The 18,200-nt window shown below is 45.1% G+C and overlaps 1 protein-coding gene across 11 annotated transcripts in view; it reads right to left on the bottom strand.

The window, feature by feature from the left end:
* The window catches only part of DLG2 (discs large MAGUK scaffold protein 2), a 1,022,754-nt gene that overhangs the window by 252,803 nt on the left and 751,751 nt on the right, over positions 1-18,200 (bottom strand). For all 11 annotated transcript variants that reach the window (XM_075266199.1, XM_075266200.1, XM_075266207.1 and 8 more), the window contains one exon: positions 1,698-1,822. In XM_075266199.1, the coding sequence (XP_075122300.1) occupies positions 1,698-1,822 (125 nt within the window). The remainder of the gene's footprint in view (positions 1-1,697; positions 1,823-18,200) is intronic.

Below are 18,200 nucleotides of genomic sequence, written 5' to 3'. Positions count from 1 at the left end.
AACCTATCTATCTGCAGGACTGGGGTGATATGCTGGTTCTGATGACACTAACCTATCTATCTGCAGGACTGGGGTGATATGCTGGGTCTGGTGACACTAACCTATCTATCTGCAGGGCTGGGGTGATATGCTGGGTCTGGTGACAGTAACCTATCTATCTGCAGGGCTGGGGTGATATTCTCGTTCTGGTGACAGTAACCTATCTATCTGCAGGGCTGGGGTGATATGCTGGGTCTGGTGACACTAACCTATCTATCTGCAGGGCTGGGGTGATATGCTGGTTCTGGTAACAGTAACCTATCTATCTGCAGGGCTGGGGTGATATGCTGGTTCTGGTGACACTAACCTATCTATCTGCAGGGCTGGGGTGATATGCTGGGTCTGGTGACAGTAACCTATCTATCTGCAGGGCTGGGGTGATATTCTCGTTCTGGTGACAGTAACCTATCTATCTGCAGGGCTGGGGTGATATACTGGGTCTGGTGACACTAACCTATCTATCTGCAGGACTGGGGTGATATGCTGGTTCTGGTGACAGTAACCTATCTATCTGCAGGGCTGGGGTGATATTCTCGTTCTGGTGACACTAACCTATCTATCTGCAGGGCTGGGGTGATATGCTGGTTCTGGTGACAGTAACCTATCTGCATTGCTGGGGTGATATGCTGGGTCTGGTGACAGTAACCTATCTATCTGCAGGGCTGGGGTGATATGCTGGTTCTGATGACAGTAACCTATCTATCTGCAGGGCTGGGGTGATATGCTGGGTCTGGTGACACTAACCTATCTATCTGCAGGGCTGGGGTGATATGCTGGTTCTGGTGACAGTAACCTATCTATCTGCAGGGCTGGGGTGATATGCTGGTACTGGTGACAGTAACCTATCTATCTGCAGGGCTGGGGTGATATGCTGGTACTGGTGACAGTAACCTATCTATCTGCAGGGCTGGGGTGATATGCTGGTTCTGGTGACACTAAACTATCAATCAATCCCCTTGTTCATGATATGGTCATGGAAAACATTGATCACAGAGTTATATGGCCAGGATTTCAGTTTCTTCCACTCTGGACCAGACAGTAGGAGCAGATTTAGCAACAGGAACCGCTAAATTAGAAAGAACAAGGCGCCGCTAACCCCCAGGCAAATGAAGACCAACACTCCCCACTATCATAAGACGTCTGGCGGTCACTAAGGGGTTACATTCTGCTTTGTTGATATCGGAATAACATAATTAATAAGTAGCGGCGCGCGGAGACTTCCGCCTGGAATGAGATGCCATTATGTAACCTGAATGAATTTTCTTGGCAGGATAAGGGCACATTAGCAGATTTCAGATCATTTGCATTTCTCATCCTTCGGTATCAACTTCTCAAAACTCATCAGTTTTATCGATGAATAAATAGACAAGTTGTGGCGCGATCAGAAATATCTTCCGAAGTAAATTTCAACATTTCGGGGGATGGGAAAGAAAAGTTACATAAAAAGCTATAGTATATACAGCACCTTTACTAAGATCATGGGCAAGTGGCAGATTATTGGTATCGCTTGCTCAATACCTACAGATTCTGTCAGCAGAACCCAGCCCTGCAGATAGATAGGTTAAGTTATTCAGAACTTTTACTGCCTCTATATTGTACCATCACATTATACAGACAATTATTATGGCTTCCTTATAGAGGTCAGTGATGTTTCTTACCTGAGTCTTCCATCTTCTGCCGCTGCTCCTCCTGGTATAATCTTTGTTATAAATATTCCTGGGTCATCTCCTACGTGAGGGTTATCTATTCCTCCAGCGATACTAAAGCCAAGACCCGAATTTCCCTGCGAATAACGAAAATCAATCAATCTCAGATAGCAAAGAAGGAACAAAAACAATACAGTAGGCTTCAAAATCTGTAAGATCTTACATACATAGACCATAACCTGGACTGTGAAATGGATACATTGTCATGAATATCCCTGAACAGCTCAGTATTTGACATAGTGCAGCAGAAGTGTGTGCTCAAGAGCTGCACTTCCTCCTATAACACAGAATGAAATGAGCCCCTACTATGGTGTCTGGATTTGCTATTCAGGACCATAGGGCCTTGAGTTTCTGCCATGACCTTTGGGCCAACTCCTTACCCCATTATATACTATTCTATTCTATAAAAACTGCAGAGGTTCACACTACCAAACAGCAAAAACATACCAACTTTTCAGCCCGGAAAATAGGACCATTTAGGTTCTGCGTCCAGGACCTCTCCAAACCAGACAGGACCACCCATTTTGGTGGCGTTTAGACAAGCTCAAACAATATGGAAGATGGGTGTTAGAGAATTTCCAGGTCATTTCTGTGCATTTAACTAAGGACAGGAATTCACACCCCTTTTTTCCTATTAGAACAACCAACCACCACATCCACGCAACGGCCCTCTATAGTCCGATTTGTGTCGGTCCGAACTTGTTTGGATAGAACAAAGAGTGAAATTATTATACTGTGGGGTCTATAAGAGGTGGAGGCCCGGTAAGGGGGTGGGGTGTAAATATAAACATGTATACTCACCTTCCACTCCTTTCAACAGGCGGAGAGATGAATGTGCTCGATACTAGGATAGGGCACACAGGCTACTCAGGGTTCCTTGTCACTTTTGTACCCCGACCTATCACCCAACCCAACAAGACTGTGTGCCGAGCAATGCCTCTCCATCCCAGAAGATGTCGCCCTCCTATAAGATGCTGTAAGACAACTGGCTGCAGCAGGAGACTCTCCCCCCCCTGTGCCATGTTTACAGTAGATAAAGATGAATAAGTTCTGCCCCCTTGTTTAAGCCCCACCCACTCATTTAGAGATTAACTTCTTATTGCTCTGCACAATCTCTACTACATGGTTTATGAGAGGTTGGCCTACAGCGCGGGGGGGGGGGGGGGGGGGCGTTGTTTACTTCTTTTTTCTGCGCGACTCTTCTGTATTCCTACAGACGACTGTAATGAAGTGTAATGAGGCTCCCGGATATTTATTCTGACTAAATATTTGTAGATAAGACGTCTGCGTCTGAAGAGGATTAGCAGAAAGGGACATTTCATCCGTCCCATAAATAAGACACGGAGGACGGCAGCGGCGGATAAAATCTCTGCGAGATAATGTAAGGTCTCAGAAAACAAAGCAACGCTCAGCGGCGCCCCATTAAAATGTTAATAAGCCTCCTTCCCGAGCCGCAGGAACATGATATTTCCATTATAAATGAAAACAGAGATAGGAATCTTCCCAAATATCATCCAATTCGCTGGACTCGAGCCCTCGGCCTTGCTGTGTACAGTATTGATCCTGCATGACTTAGTCACCGAGCCGCGTGGGCTGCAGACGGCGGATACACTGTCACCGCGAATACGGAAAACTTACCCGGACAGGGATCTTGCTAACATACCTATATACAGATGCCCAATACTAAATGGCTGGGAAGGAGGGGGTGGGGTGGCGCTATTTGACTTTCCTTTACTTAAAGGGAATGTATTGAATGTGTTATTCTGCAAATCAAGTTTTTATGTTAAATATATTTTTGAGAAATTTGATTTTTTTTTCATAAAAATTTCCTTCTCCCTATCTGTATATATAAAAATGTTGTATCTTGCAATTTTCACTCTGACTACTATACCTAATAAAAGACTTGTCAATTCTGTATCGTTTTTCCTTGCAGCAGTCACCTCCTTTACACCACCAATAGGATTAAAAAATAGAAGATAACACCTCTATAGATAACACCCCTGACCCATCATTACATTCACTAGTGACAATAGATCATGTCACAGCTTATCTCCTCCCTGCATGGAGCATGTCTAGAAAACTCTCCCCAGGAACAAGTCTGTACAAGCTAGGAAGTGCCAAATACTAAGTGGCTATTCACATTAGACAGGTGTCAGACGATTTCCTGTTTGAACAAGAGCTTACCCGACGCGTTTTACACACACAGACACTAGAAGAATATGCTTTAATACAGAACAATACAATGGAGTGCTAAAATTGAACTGAGAGTTCGAGTAACTTTCCCTTGATGTGTTTGAGGACCTTTAGCAATATTCTGCCTGGAATGTGTCTTTATAGCGATTCCTATCACACAGTCATTTACCATCTGTCACAGAGGTTTATTTAAAGCTCAGTGATTTTATATTTAAAATGCAAGTATCAGTCTCACGAGTCTACCCCAACCATCTGTGCCCGGAGAGACGGATTTCATTATTTTATTTCCTTAATTCTGTCATAAACCTTCACTTCACAGATAATACAAGATGTGCACAGAAAAAAACTGAGGACTGAGGACTGGGGGTGGGGGGGGGGGTGATTTTACCAAGTGTCATTGTCACTCCCTACTGAGTAATGTACTTTGTATTAGCTGCAAGAGGATTGTGACAAGTACATTACTAGATCAGATCAATAGCTGCCACCTTTACAGCTATGACAGATCAAGAATACAACTACTATAATACTGCTCCTATGTACAAGAATATAACTACTATAATACTGCTCCTATGTACAAGAATATAACTACTATAATACTGCTCCTATGTACAAGAATATAACTACTATAATACTGCTCCTATGTACAAGAATATAACTACTATAATACTACTCCTATGTACAAGAATATAACTACTATAATACTGCTCCTATGTACAAGAATATAACTACTATAATACTGCTCCTATGTACAAGAATATAACTACTATAATACTGCTCCTATGTACAAGAATATAACTACTATAATACTGCTCCTATGTACAAGAATATAACTACTAGAATACTACCTCCTATGTACACGAATATAACTACTATAATACTGCCCCCTATGTACAAGAACATAACTACTATAATACTACCCCTATGGACAAGAATATAACTACTATAATACTACATCCTTTGTACAAGAATATAACTACTATAATACTGCTCCTATGTACAAGAATATAACTACTATAATACTACCTCTTATGTACAAGAATATAACTACTATAATACTACTCCTATGTACAAGAATATAACTACTATAATACTACTCCTATGTACAAGAATATAACTACTATAATACTGCTCCTATGTACAAGAATATAACTACTATAATACTACTCCTATGTACAAGAATATAACTACTATAATACTATTCCTATGTACAAGAATATAACTACTATAATACTACATCCTTTGTACAAGAATATAAGTACTATAATACTACTCCTATGTACAAGAATATAAGTACTATAATACTACTCCTATGTACAAGAATATAACTACTATAATACTACTCCTATGTACAAGAATATAACTACTATAATACTACTCCTATGTACAAGAATATAACTACTATAATACTACATCCTTTGTACAAGAATATAACTACTATAATACTGCTCCTATGTACAAGAATATAACTACTATAATACTACCTCCTATGTACAAGAATATAAGTACTATAATACTACTCCTATGTACAAGAATATAACTACTATAATACTACATCCTTTGTACAAGAATATAACTACTATAATACTGCTCCTATGTACAAGAATATAACTACTATAATACTACATCCTTTGTGCAAGAATATAACTACTATAATACTGCTCCTATGTACAAGAATATAACTACTATAATACTGCTCCTATGTACAAGAATATAACTACTATAATACTACATCCTTTTTACAAGAATATAACTACTATAATACTGCTCCTATGTACAAGAATATAACTACTATAATACTACCTCCTATGTACAAGAATATAACTACTATAATACTACCTCCTATGTACAAGAATATAACTACTATAATACTACATCCTTTGTACAAGAATATAACTACTATAATACTGCTCCTATGTACAAGAATATAACTACTATAATACTACCTCCTATGTACAAGAATATAACTACTATAATACTGCTCCTATATACAATAATATAACTACTATAATACTACCTCCTATGTACAAGAATATAACTACTATAATACTGCTCCTATGTACAAGAATATAACTACTATAAATACTACCTCCTATGTACAAGAATATAACTACTATTCCCCCTACGCCCAAACAGCAGCACAAGATGGGGAATTCCTGCCCCTGTGTACTGTTAGGACAGGTGGAACTTTTAATAAACTAACAAGTTCCCTCCCATAAAAGGCCCAGGAGACCTCCCCCTCCCTGTGTTTTTTTCTGTCCTATTACCAGGACAGGTGGAGGGAGAGGTCTCCTTTCCTCTCCCACAATTTAATTTTTTTTTTATTTTCCTAGGGGCTCCCCCCCCCTTGGTCTTATCTGGGGTAGGGGGATCCTTTTCTGGTGCGCTCCGCTCTTTTTCTGCTCCCCCGCCGCCTGGGTAATGATGCTCCGGCGGCCGGGGGGGAGTAAGGCTATGCGGCGCATCTTTGTTGTTCTGCGGGCACTACTGACTGTGCCCAGCGGTCTTCCGGCCCGCCGCGCTTCCCCCGCCGCCTGGATGTGGAGATGCTCCGGCGGCCGGGGGAAGAGGAACCTTGCGGCGCATCTGCAGTTTCTGCCGCGGGCACTATCGGGTGCGCCGCGGACTTCCGCAGTTCACCGCGCATGCGCGGGGGAACTTGCTTCGCGCATGCGCGGCCTTGTCGGCTCGCGCATGCGCACTTCAGGGCGCCCCGTATCTGCTCCCGGGGCCTCCTTAGGAAGGGGTTTTCAGGGGGACATAGTTCCCCCCCTGCCTCAGTCTGTGGCCATATTAGGCTGGGGGGGGTTTTGTTAATCCCCAGCCTTGGTAGGAGGCAAGAGAGGTGGAGAGGGCGGAGCTAACATAACTCCGCCCCCTTCCCTTATTTAGCTCTGGTCTGCCCAGTGTAGGTTGCCTGTCAGCTCTAGCTTGCAGGTTCCTACTGTTCCTGGGCAACCAGAACCAGAAGGTAGAATTCCCTTATGTTTGGAGATTTCCGAACTAAAACCAAGGTGATGTATGCCCCCTGGTGGGGCCTGAGGGTAGAAGCTTGAAGGTAAGAGGAATAATGAGCAATATGTTTCTCTTTAGATGTCATCTTCCTCCTCTGTTGCTGAGAATCCTAGGAGGAAAGCTTCCAGCAAACGCCGTCACCTAGCCTGTATTAAGTGTGAGGTGCCTTTACCGGACGGCTACGCCTACCAGTGTTGTCGCGGGTGCCGAGGTCCCCCTTCAGAAGACACTTCGGTCCGTGACGTGGTTGGTTGGGTGAGAGAGTTTGTTAAGGAGTCGATGAGAGAGATGAAGGTCTCAATCTCTCAGCTATCCAAGAGACCGCGTATGGAGTCATCGCCCCCTTCTCTTCCACCGATGGAGGCGCTGCAAATTTTGGATGAGGTTTCCTCAGAAGAGGACAACCTGGACCCAACTAAGCCAGTCTTCTCGGTGGATAAGATGCCCAAGCTGCTTAAGGTGTTACGGGCCAAGGAGATAGAGGAGGCTACTGAGGAGACTCCATCTACCTCCCTCAGATCTTTTAGGGCCAATTCTGACATGGTCAAGAGGTTTGAAGCTGAATGGAGGTTCCCTGAGCGTCCATTCAATGCTTCTAGGCGCTTTAGGGTGCTCTTTCCCTTGGCCGAGGCCCAGTCCAGCTCCTGGGGCCCCCCGCCCAAGGTCGACATAGCGGTCTCCAAATTATCTAAACGCACCGTAGTGCCAGCGGAGGATGGCTCTAACCTCCAGGATGTGATGGATCGCAGGGCGGAGGGGTCCCTGAGGCGTATTTACGCCTCCTCTTCAGCGCAAGCCTCGGTGGGCATCGCGGCTAGTGAGGTAGTCGCTAAACTGCGGTCGGAGGTCTCAAATCTGGAGAGGGACCTCGACTCCGGTGTCCATCGGGACGATCTGTTAAAGGCTATGACAACCATCAGCCTCATGTCCGACTACCTCTCTGAGACCGCTTTCTATCAGGTCAAGCTGGCAGCGAGAACCATGGCATTGTCTACCGCTGCGAGGTGCCCCCTCTGGCTCAAGCCCTGGAAGGCAGATAACGCCTCAAAATTCAATTTATGCGCCCTGCCCTTTGAGCCAGGCAGGCTATTTGGGAGTGAACTTGACCGGATAATGGAGGGTTTGGCCGTTTCAAAAGGTAAGAACCTGCCTCAGTCAACAGGATCCAGGCAACGATCCTTTCGTGGCTACGCCCCCGCGAGAGGCATGTCAAGAGGCCAATTTCGAGGGCATCCCTCTGGCCCAAGAGGCGGTCGAGGTTCCTCCCGTGGTGGTGGGAAAAGATCCACCTTCTGATTATCACGATTCCCTCGCCTGCAGGGCCAAGGTGGGGGGTCGTCTTTCCTTACATCTAGCCGCCTGGCACCACCATATCCAAGACCCATGGGTTCTCCAGTTGATACGGGATGGCTACAAGATAGGCTTCCTTTCCCCCCCTCCAGACACATACAGGAGGACCCGCCCTCTTCAGGGCACCAAGCAACTTCATCTTCAGAGATCCGTGCAGGAATATGTGGACAAGGCTGCATTGGAATCAGTCCCTCTAGACGAACAAGGGCAAGGCGTCTACTCACCCGTGTTTCTAGTACCAAAGTCAACCGGAGGGTGGCGCATGATTATCGACCTAAGGTATGTAAATCAATTCATCCGCAAGGTCCGGTTCTGTATGGAGACCATAAGGTCGGTTCTCCCCTTTCTGCAGCCAGGAGATCTATTCGTCACCTTGGATCTGAGGGACGCATACCTCCATATCCCCATTTATCCTCCACACAGAAAGTATTTAAGGATTGCCACGTATCTAAACGGAAGATTACATCACTTCCAGTTTACGGCTCTCCCGTTCGGTATATCCTCGGCCCCCCACACCTTTACAAAGGTAGTGGCCCCGGTCATAGCCGCCCTGCGCCTCCAGGGGATATTTATTGTCCCATATTTAGACGACTGGCTGATAAAAGCTCAGTCAAGGGAGGTTCTCGCCACACAGTTGAGTATCACAGTGGCCTTCGTGAGCGAGCTGGGCTGGCTGGTAAACTGGCAAAAGTCGGTAGTGGTTCCATCAACCCGGATTCAATTCCTAGGGTTCAACTTGGATTCTCTCAGTATGATGATCTCCCTGCCCTCTCCTCGGAAGGAGAAAATTGGTCGAGCGGTTCACCACCTATCCCGAACCAGGAAGGTTACAATCAGAACAGCTATGAAGGTCCTAGGTCTCATGTCCGCAACCATCGAGGCAGTCCCCTGGGCACTATGGCATATGCGCCCCTTACAGCTCGAGATCCTGAGAGTATGGAACCACAGTCCTTCGGGACTTCAGAAGCCTATCCAGCTTTCCATCAGTACCCGTCGATCACTGGAATGGTGGTCTCAACTCAAGGTCCAGACATCCTGGATCCTGTTGACCACAGATGCCTCCCTCACAGGCTGGGGAGCGCATCTGGGGGAGACCCTAATACGAGGAACCTGGAACCATCAAGAGAAAACTCGCTCCTCCAATTGGCGAGATCTTACTGCGGTTTATCTGGCATTACGGACTCTGACTCCCCACCTTCAAGGGGAGGCTGTCAGAGTAAGGACAGACAATTCAACGACCGTTCAATACATCAACAAACAGGGAGGCACCAGGTCTCCTTCCCTGATGAAGGTGACCAACCTGATATTCTCCTGGGCGGAGAAGAACTTGTCCCGACTGTCAGCGGTGCATATCAAAGGCCACCTCAACGTCCTGGCAGACCAACTAAGCAGGGGACTAGTAACAACATCCGAATGGTCCCTGTCTCCGGAAATTTTCCAACAGCTCACCAGGATGTGGGGTCTCCCCGAGGTGGATCTGATGGCCACCCAACACAACGCCAAGGTGAGACGATTCTGCTCCCTGTATCGGGATGGCAATCCCTTGGCGATCGATGCCCTGTCAATACCCTGGAGCTTCAAACTAGCATACGTTTTCCCTCCGATTCCAATGATTCCCAGGGTGTTGGCGAAACTCAGGCAGGACCAGACATCGGCAATTGTCATTATGCCGTTCTGGCCGAAAAGGGCATGGTTTACCCACCTCATGTTAATGAGTCGAGGGACCTACTGGAGGCTTCCGTGTGTCCAAAACCTGGTAACTCTAAACAGTCAGCTCTGCCAGGATCTGGACAGGTTCAACCTCACTGCCTGGAGGTTGACCGCACCGTACGTGGAGACAGAGGATTGTCCCAGGCCGTCTTGAGGACGTTGGCCCACTCTAGAGCGGATTCAACCAATCGCAGTTACCAGAGGATTGCTCAGGTATTTAAGGATTGGGGGGCCAGGAGACAGTGTGATACATCATCCATTGAATCAGTCCTGGAGTTCTTACAGGAAGGGTTGGACAAAGGATTGTCCCCAGCCACCTTGACAGTGCATGTCTCGGCACTATCCGCTCTATTGGGGACTAGATTGTCTCAGAATCCTCTCATAAGGCAATTCCAGAAAGGGGCCTCTAGGCTCCGACCCCCGGTACGGCCCCCGGCCCCCCAATGGGACTTAGCTGCGGTCCTACAAGGGCTATGTGGCCCTCCATTTGAGCCCTTAACAGAGGTGGAGTTCAAATACCTCTCATGGAAAGTAACCTTTTTGCTGGCAATCACATCTGCCAAGCGAGTAGGAGAGCTCCAGGCCTTGGCGGCATCAGAGCCATACACAACCTTTTTTCCGGACAGAGTCCAGCTCAGGTTTATTCAAGGCTTTCTGCCTAAGGTTCCATCAGTGGAAAACATAAACCAGACGATAACCTTACCTACCTTCTTCCCCTCTCCTTCCTCGGAGTGGGAGGAGAAAATGCACAGTCTGGATCTTGTGCGAACACTGCGGATATACCTGGACCGGACAGGCCCATTCCGCAGGTCAGAAAACCTACTTGTCAATTTCTTTGGTCACAACAGGGGTAAGAAGGCGTCCAAAGCTACTCTGTCAAGGTGGATCAGAGAAGCCATCTCAGCGGCCCTTCAAATACAGGGGCTGCCGGTCCCAGAATTTTTGCGAGCCCACGCTACGAGGGCGGTAGCTGCGTCCTGGGCAGAGAGGCAGTCCCTCTCAGTAGACCAGATCTGTGCGGCTGCATCTTGGTCTTCCCACTTGACTTTCACCAGGCACTATAGATTGGACTGGCATACCACCAAGGCGAAGTCCTTTGGTTACTCAATCCTGACCTCTGCTTGTCAGGATCGCCCTCCCTAGAAGGGGTATTACTTGTTAAATCCCCATCTTGTCCTGCTGTTTGGGCGTAGGGGGAATGGAAGATTATGTAGATAATCTGTTTTCCCTTAGCCCAAACAGCAGCACAAAGCTCCCTCCCTTGGCTTGTTAAATTATATACGGTTTTATGCTGTATGGTACTTGGAGACTAACACAGGGAGGGGGAGGTCTCCTGGGCCTTTTATGGGAGGGAACTTGTTAGTTTATTAAAAGTTCCACCTGTCCTAACAGTACACAGGGGCAGGAATACCCCATCTTGTGCTGCTGTTTGGGCTAAGGGAAAACAGATTATCTACATAATCTTCCATAATACTGCTCCTATGTACAAGAATATAACTACTATAATACTACTCCTATGTACAAGAATATAACTACTATAATACTACTCCTATGTACAAGAATATAACTACTATAATACTGCTCCTATGTACAAGAATATAACTACTATAATACTGCTCCTATGTACAAGAATATAACTACTATAATACTACTCCTATGTACAAGAATATAACTACTATAATACTACCTCCTATGTACAAGAATATAACTACTATAATACTACTCCTATGTACAAGAATATAACTACTATAATACTACCGCCTATGTACAAGAATATAACTACTATAATACTGTCTCCTATGTACAAGAATATAACTACTATAAATACTACCTCCTATGTACAAGAATATAACTACTATAATACTGCTCCTATGTACAAGAATATAACTACTATAATACTGCTCCTATGTACAAGAATATAACTACTATAATACTGCCCCTATGTACAAGAATATAACTACTATAATACTACCGCCTATGTACAAGAATATAACTACTATAATACTACTCCTATGTACAAGAATATAACTACTATAATACTACTCCTATGTACAAGAATATAACTACTATAATACTGCTCCTATGTACAAGAATATAACTACCATAATACTACTCCTACGTACAAGAATATAACTACTATAATACTGCTCCTATGTACAAGAATATAACTACTATAATACTGCCCCTATGTACAAGAATATAACTACTATAATACTACCTCCTATGTACAAGAATATAACTACTATAATACTGCCCCTATGTACAAGAATATAACTACTATAATACTGCCCCTATGTACAAGAATATAACTACTATAATACTGCTCCTATGTACAAGAATATAACTACTATAATACTACCTCCTATGTACAAGAATATAACTACTATAATACTGCCCCTATGTACAAGAATATAACTACTATAATACTGCCCCTATGTACAAGAATATAACTACTATAATACTGCTCCTATGTACAAGAATATAACTACTATAATACTACTCCTATGTACAAGAATATAACTACTATAATACTGCTCCTATATACAAGAATATAACTACTATAATACTGCTCCTATGTACAAGAATATAACTACTATAATACTACCTCCTATGTACAAGAATATAACTACTATAATACTGCCCCTATGTACAAGAATATAACTACTATAATATTGCTCCTATGTACAAGAATATAACTACTATAATACTGCTCCCTATGTACAAGAATATAACTACTATAATACTGCCCCATGTACAAGAATATAACTACTATAATACTACTCCTATGTACAAGAATATAACTACTATAATACTACTCCTATGTACAAGAATATAACTACTATAATACTGCTCCTATGTACAAGAATATAACTACTATAATACTACTCCTATGTACAAGAATATAACTACTATAATACTGCTCCTATGTACAAGAATATAACTACTATAATACTGCTCCTATGTACAAGAATATAACTACTATAATACTACTCCTATGTACATGTATATATCTTAATACCTTGGAAACCACATATATAGTATATCCGGACTGGTCGTCAATGGTGTATATGGTATATAGCATGTTGTGCCTGTGCGGTATCTTTCTGATCACGCTCACTCGCTCCGCACTATTTTCCTATATTCTCTTCTCCCAGACCAGATCTGGACTCTTCAGACGGGGGACGGATATAACATGAGACGGCTCCTTACAAATCGTCTGATTACGGATTCTCGCGGTGTCGGCCTTACATGCTAATTGGGTTATTAACAACTCACAAGATGGAAATGTTAAGATAAGTTGCTATAAAACATATTCATTCTGAAAGGGCAGCGGCGAACGTGGAAAAAAAAGGCGAATAAAAAATGAAAATGTATAAAGTCGGGGGAGGGGATGAATAATGGAGCAGGATCACATAGACTTGTTATGGAGGAGTTAGACTGTGCTGAGCCGCGGGGCTTGTTTCATTACGGTGATGCACAATGTATTCCCAAATCCGCTCCCAACCCTCCCGTGAATTACATAGATCTGATTTAGTGCTACATGACTGCTAATGAGTCCGGGGATGGGACACTCGCTTTATAATTAGCTCCGCGCGAGAGGAATATTCATGTCCGCCGTGTATGTGTTTACTTGGAAGATACGTTCATCGTCTTACTATCGATTCTGTAGCCTGCGGACCCCGAGGAACAAGAACATCCTTAATGGGAAAGTCGGTAATTATTGTTCGGGATACAAGGTTTAGGGCCATGTCCAGGAGCATTTAGACTCAGGGTGGGTTCACACCGGCGCCCGGTCTCCGCTTTAGGCAATCCGGTGGGTTTCTGTCTTCTGCCCTGAGAAACTGGACTGGGGATAGAAACCCGGCTGTCAGTTTTCTAACTCATTCACTTGAATGGGTTGGAAACGTGACCGCCCGTGAGCGTCTTCTGGTCTCCAAAGAGGAGAGGCACAAGACGCTCATGGGCGCTCACTTTGCAAATCCATTCAAGTCAATGGGTTTGAAAACTGACCGCCGTGTTTCCGTCCCCTGTCCAGTTTCTCGAGCAGGATTGCCTAAAGCGGAGACCGGGTGCTGGTGTGAACCCGCCCTCATTGAGGCTGGTGTATCAAGACCGGTGTCTTGGACGCCATTCTTGATCATTCTGGCCCACTGCAGTTTGTGCCTAATTTAGGGGTTTGTGCACCGAAACAGAAGTCTACACCAGCTTCTTGCTAGTGTCGGTATCGGGCACGGTGTACAATCTGATGGTCATCTCCCCTTTGACAAAGGCAAGTGGGTTGCAAAATGCAAAAATTAGTCTTATGTGGGCACAAGGAGGTGGGCGGCATTTCTCTTAGGTGGACCACCAATGCTCTATAGGTGCTGTACCTCTTATTTGTGGGCACTTTAGCTCAGAGGTCCCCAATGACCAGGCAGTAGATTACTTGGTACCAGGCCCATGGATCTCTTGGTACTGGGCCAGTCAGGTCATTGGGGTCCTCTGTAGCCTACACCGGCAGATCAGTTACCAGGTCACTAATACCAGGACCTGTTCTTGTACATAGAATGTGTGCACCTTCTATTCTACTCCTGGTACCTTCAATATGGTGTCCCCTCTTGTGTGGGGGGGAAGAGACTATTACCTGTACAATAATATTGCCCGCATACAGGTAATAACAAAACGTATGTGGGGGACTGGCACTATTAGTGTAAGAGTACCCCCACATGATATGTAAGATATACATAGTAGGGGACTCTTCCCATAGCTATAAAATCAGTATCTGATATGGAGAGCGATCCATTACTTTAGGTAGTGTAATGATGGCCCCCCTTATCCTACCAAACCCTGCCCACCCAAACCCGACCCCATCAATCCGCCACCCCTGCCGCCGGGCCACGGGACAATTGTCTTGCATGATAGTGGTTGGGGACCGCTGCCTTGGCTGCTATTGTTATGTGGACATTTTGTAGGACGGTGATATGTGGGCATTGTGGCTCCCGTATGGCCATTGTGTCCAAAACTAAAGGTTACATTGTGGCCGGTTCTGTAATACCGAAACGCAAACTCTCTTTTATGGGATCGCTTTGTTTTACAGGCCATCACTATGTAGCTCTTAAATGGGTCATTGAATAAGCAGTCGATGCCCCTTTATTAGGGTGGGGATTCATGGGCAGACCTATAGGCGCTACCTACACAATTGTACAGGGTCACAGTATTTAAGGGAGCCACACAATGCTAGAAACTAATTATATAGATTGCATGTTATAGACTAAAATAATAGAATTCACCAATCCCATTGGACATAAGGGCTCCATCATGAGCTACTGAAGGGCCACGGGCCCCTATTCGGCCCCCTGTAAGTATTGGTTATATAGTATCTATTTGGGTGTGTGAGCAGGTTTCTATTATAGCAGTGTGTGTAACGTTACATGTACTACAGGGCACATGTACTAAGACCTTGCGTTGCGTCCTGGCTTATGACATTCAGCTGTCACTTCCCGGTGCGGGGACCTGAGACTATACATTTTAAGCTCATTAGTCGACGTAGAAACTCGACTTTGATAATTACTGTAAGCTGGAAGGAACGCTGCAATAATTTATATTGTCCCAAGGCAGAGATCAAACGTTTTCCTCTAGGCGAGAGAGCTTTTACATAAAGGACGACATATAGATTTTCTTTCAGTCCTACAAGCACTGGGGAATACTAGAATTTGACTTTCTAAGAAGTGAGGAAACTGTCTTCTGTTTTCTTTCTATGACATTGATTCCAACTTTTTTCTCGTCCCTGTGCATGAAGAGTCAGATTTTGCGCACTGCCTGTGACATGCTGCCTAGGACGCAGTTGAGCTCCTCTCCTGTGCCCTAGACCTTCATCTGTGGCTCTATATCTGTGACTTACAGAGATATATTTTATCCTAGATGTGATGTAGCCACATTGACTTATGTGATACCTGGGACTTGTAGTTACCAGAGAGACAACCAGTATTTTCTATCAAGACGTCCTATTATGACATCTAGGGACGGCCCATGAGTATCCTACTGTAGAGATTTTAGCACCACCACAAGATAGATCATAAATATTGGGGATAGGATATCTGGAACCCCACTTAACCAGTGGTCAACTGCTTCAACTCTTGATTTTTTGTTCTTCACGTGGTCAGAGGGGTGAGATTGTACTCAGGATCGCCTTTTCTGGGGCCACGTGTCAGTTTCATTAGAACTATGCCAAACAGTAACAGATAGTTGTAAGCTGACAATGGGTGTTTTTTTTTTGGTAGGGTTGCAGATAAACAAACAAAAAAAAAAAACAGCAACAAAAGAAAATCCTAGCCTGTCCAGCACTTACTGAAATATAACCAACCCTAGCTAGCAGCTGGTGAGCTTCTTCCTGCAAGTTTCCAAGCACAGCAACCTCTAACAACTTCTTTCTTACATGTGTCTTTCATGCAGACTGGCTTTCAGTATCCTTTAAAGAGATATATATTCCTTCCTATCCTCTCTTAAATACCCGCCCTCTCTCAATGAACTAATTACTTACTTAATGAGTAGGTCATGATCCGTACCTGTTACTTAACATAGGAAAAGGATCCAATAATCTAGCAGAAATATACCTCCTCTCCACAACCACATTTTTTCCTCTAGCTGATTTTTTTCAAAAAAATCTGCTACTAACTCCCATTGAAATAAATGGGAGGCGTTTCATGAGTCAGAATCCGCCTTAAAATCACCCTGCAAAAACTTTGTGTTATAGGGATACAGGCTTGCCATCATGCAGGGCAATGTATATACCAGCCAACCGAATACAGTCAGAGCAAGAGTCTGGCGATCACAAATGAAGTTTCAGCCTCATCGCCCTAAAGATCCATTTGTAATTAAACAGCCGACACAGAAAGTTCAGCAAATCCAAAAGACGCAGCCACTAATAATCTTAATAAGGCAATTAGTATGCAGGATATGACAGGCGCCGACACCGCGCGGGAAGCGAAATAGACTGATGGTTAAATGATTCCACTAATGTTTAGCTACAATAAAAACAATGTATGTAACCACACATGGCCTCCTGCAGCCAGCCGCAATGCGACCAGAATTTCTAGACCATCTGATGGCCACCGATTCGCTCCCGACTGAGGGTCCAATGACCCAGATAGTTAGTGCAGCTTCTATAATATAATATAATATAATATAATATAATTCTAGGAATCCATGTCACAGCTGCAGCTCTCTGGTCCTTGGCACTGTTTTTCAGGTTTGGTGGTCCTGGTCCTTGGCTCGTATCTTTTGGTTCGGTGCTCCCCCCACCACTGATAGAGAAAGCCTGAGAGTCCTGCTCCCCCCACTCATATAGAAAGCCTGAGAGTCCTGCTCCCCCACTCATAGAGAAAGCCTGTGAGTCCTGCTCCCCCCACCACTCATAGAGAAAGCCTGTGAGTCCTGCTCCCCCCACCACTCATAGAGAAAGCCTGTGAGTCCTGCTCCCCCCACCACTCATAGAGAAAGCCTGTGAGTCTTGCTCCCCCCACTCATAGAGAAAGCCTGTGAGTCCTGCTCCCCCCACCACTCATAGAGAAAGCCTGTGAGTCCTGCTCCCCCCACCACTGATAGAGAAAGCCTGTGAGTCCTGCTCCCCCCCCACTCATAGAGAAAGCCTGTGAGTCCTGCTCCCCCCACCACTGATAGAGAAAGCCTGTGAGTCCTGCTCCCCCCCACTCATAGAGAAAGCCTGTGAGTCCTGCTCCCCCCACTCATAGAGAAAGCCTGTGAGTCCTGCTCCCCCCACTCATAGAGAAAGCCTGTGAGTCCTGCTCCCTCCACCAATCATAGAGAAAGCCTGTGAGTCCTGCTCCCCCCACCACTCATAGAGAAAGCCTGTGAGTCCTGCTCCCCCCCCATCAAATGGATCTTTAGGGCGATGAGGCTGAAACTTCATTTGTGATCGCCAGACTCTTGCTCTGTATTCACTGTATTCAGTTGGCTGCTCCCCCCACCACTCATAGAGAAAGCCTGTGAGTCCTGCTCCCCCCACCACTCATAGAGAAAGCCTGTGAGTCCTGCTCCCCCCACCACTCATAGAGAAAGCCTGTGAGTCCTGCTCCCCCCACTCATAGAGAAAGCCTGTGAGTCCTGCTCCCCCCACCACTCATAGAGAAAGCCTGTGAGTCCTGCTCCCCCCCACCACTCATAGAGAAAGCCTGTGAGTCCTGCTCCCCC

The sequence above is a fragment of the Leptodactylus fuscus genome, chromosome 2 (genome assembly GCF_031893055.1).
Source record: "Leptodactylus fuscus isolate aLepFus1 chromosome 2, aLepFus1.hap2, whole genome shotgun sequence".
Classification (NCBI taxonomy): domain Eukaryota; kingdom Metazoa; phylum Chordata; class Amphibia; order Anura; family Leptodactylidae; genus Leptodactylus; species Leptodactylus fuscus.
The sequence above is the reverse complement of the archived record's forward strand: the minus strand, read 5'-3'. Positions and strand labels throughout refer to the sequence as shown.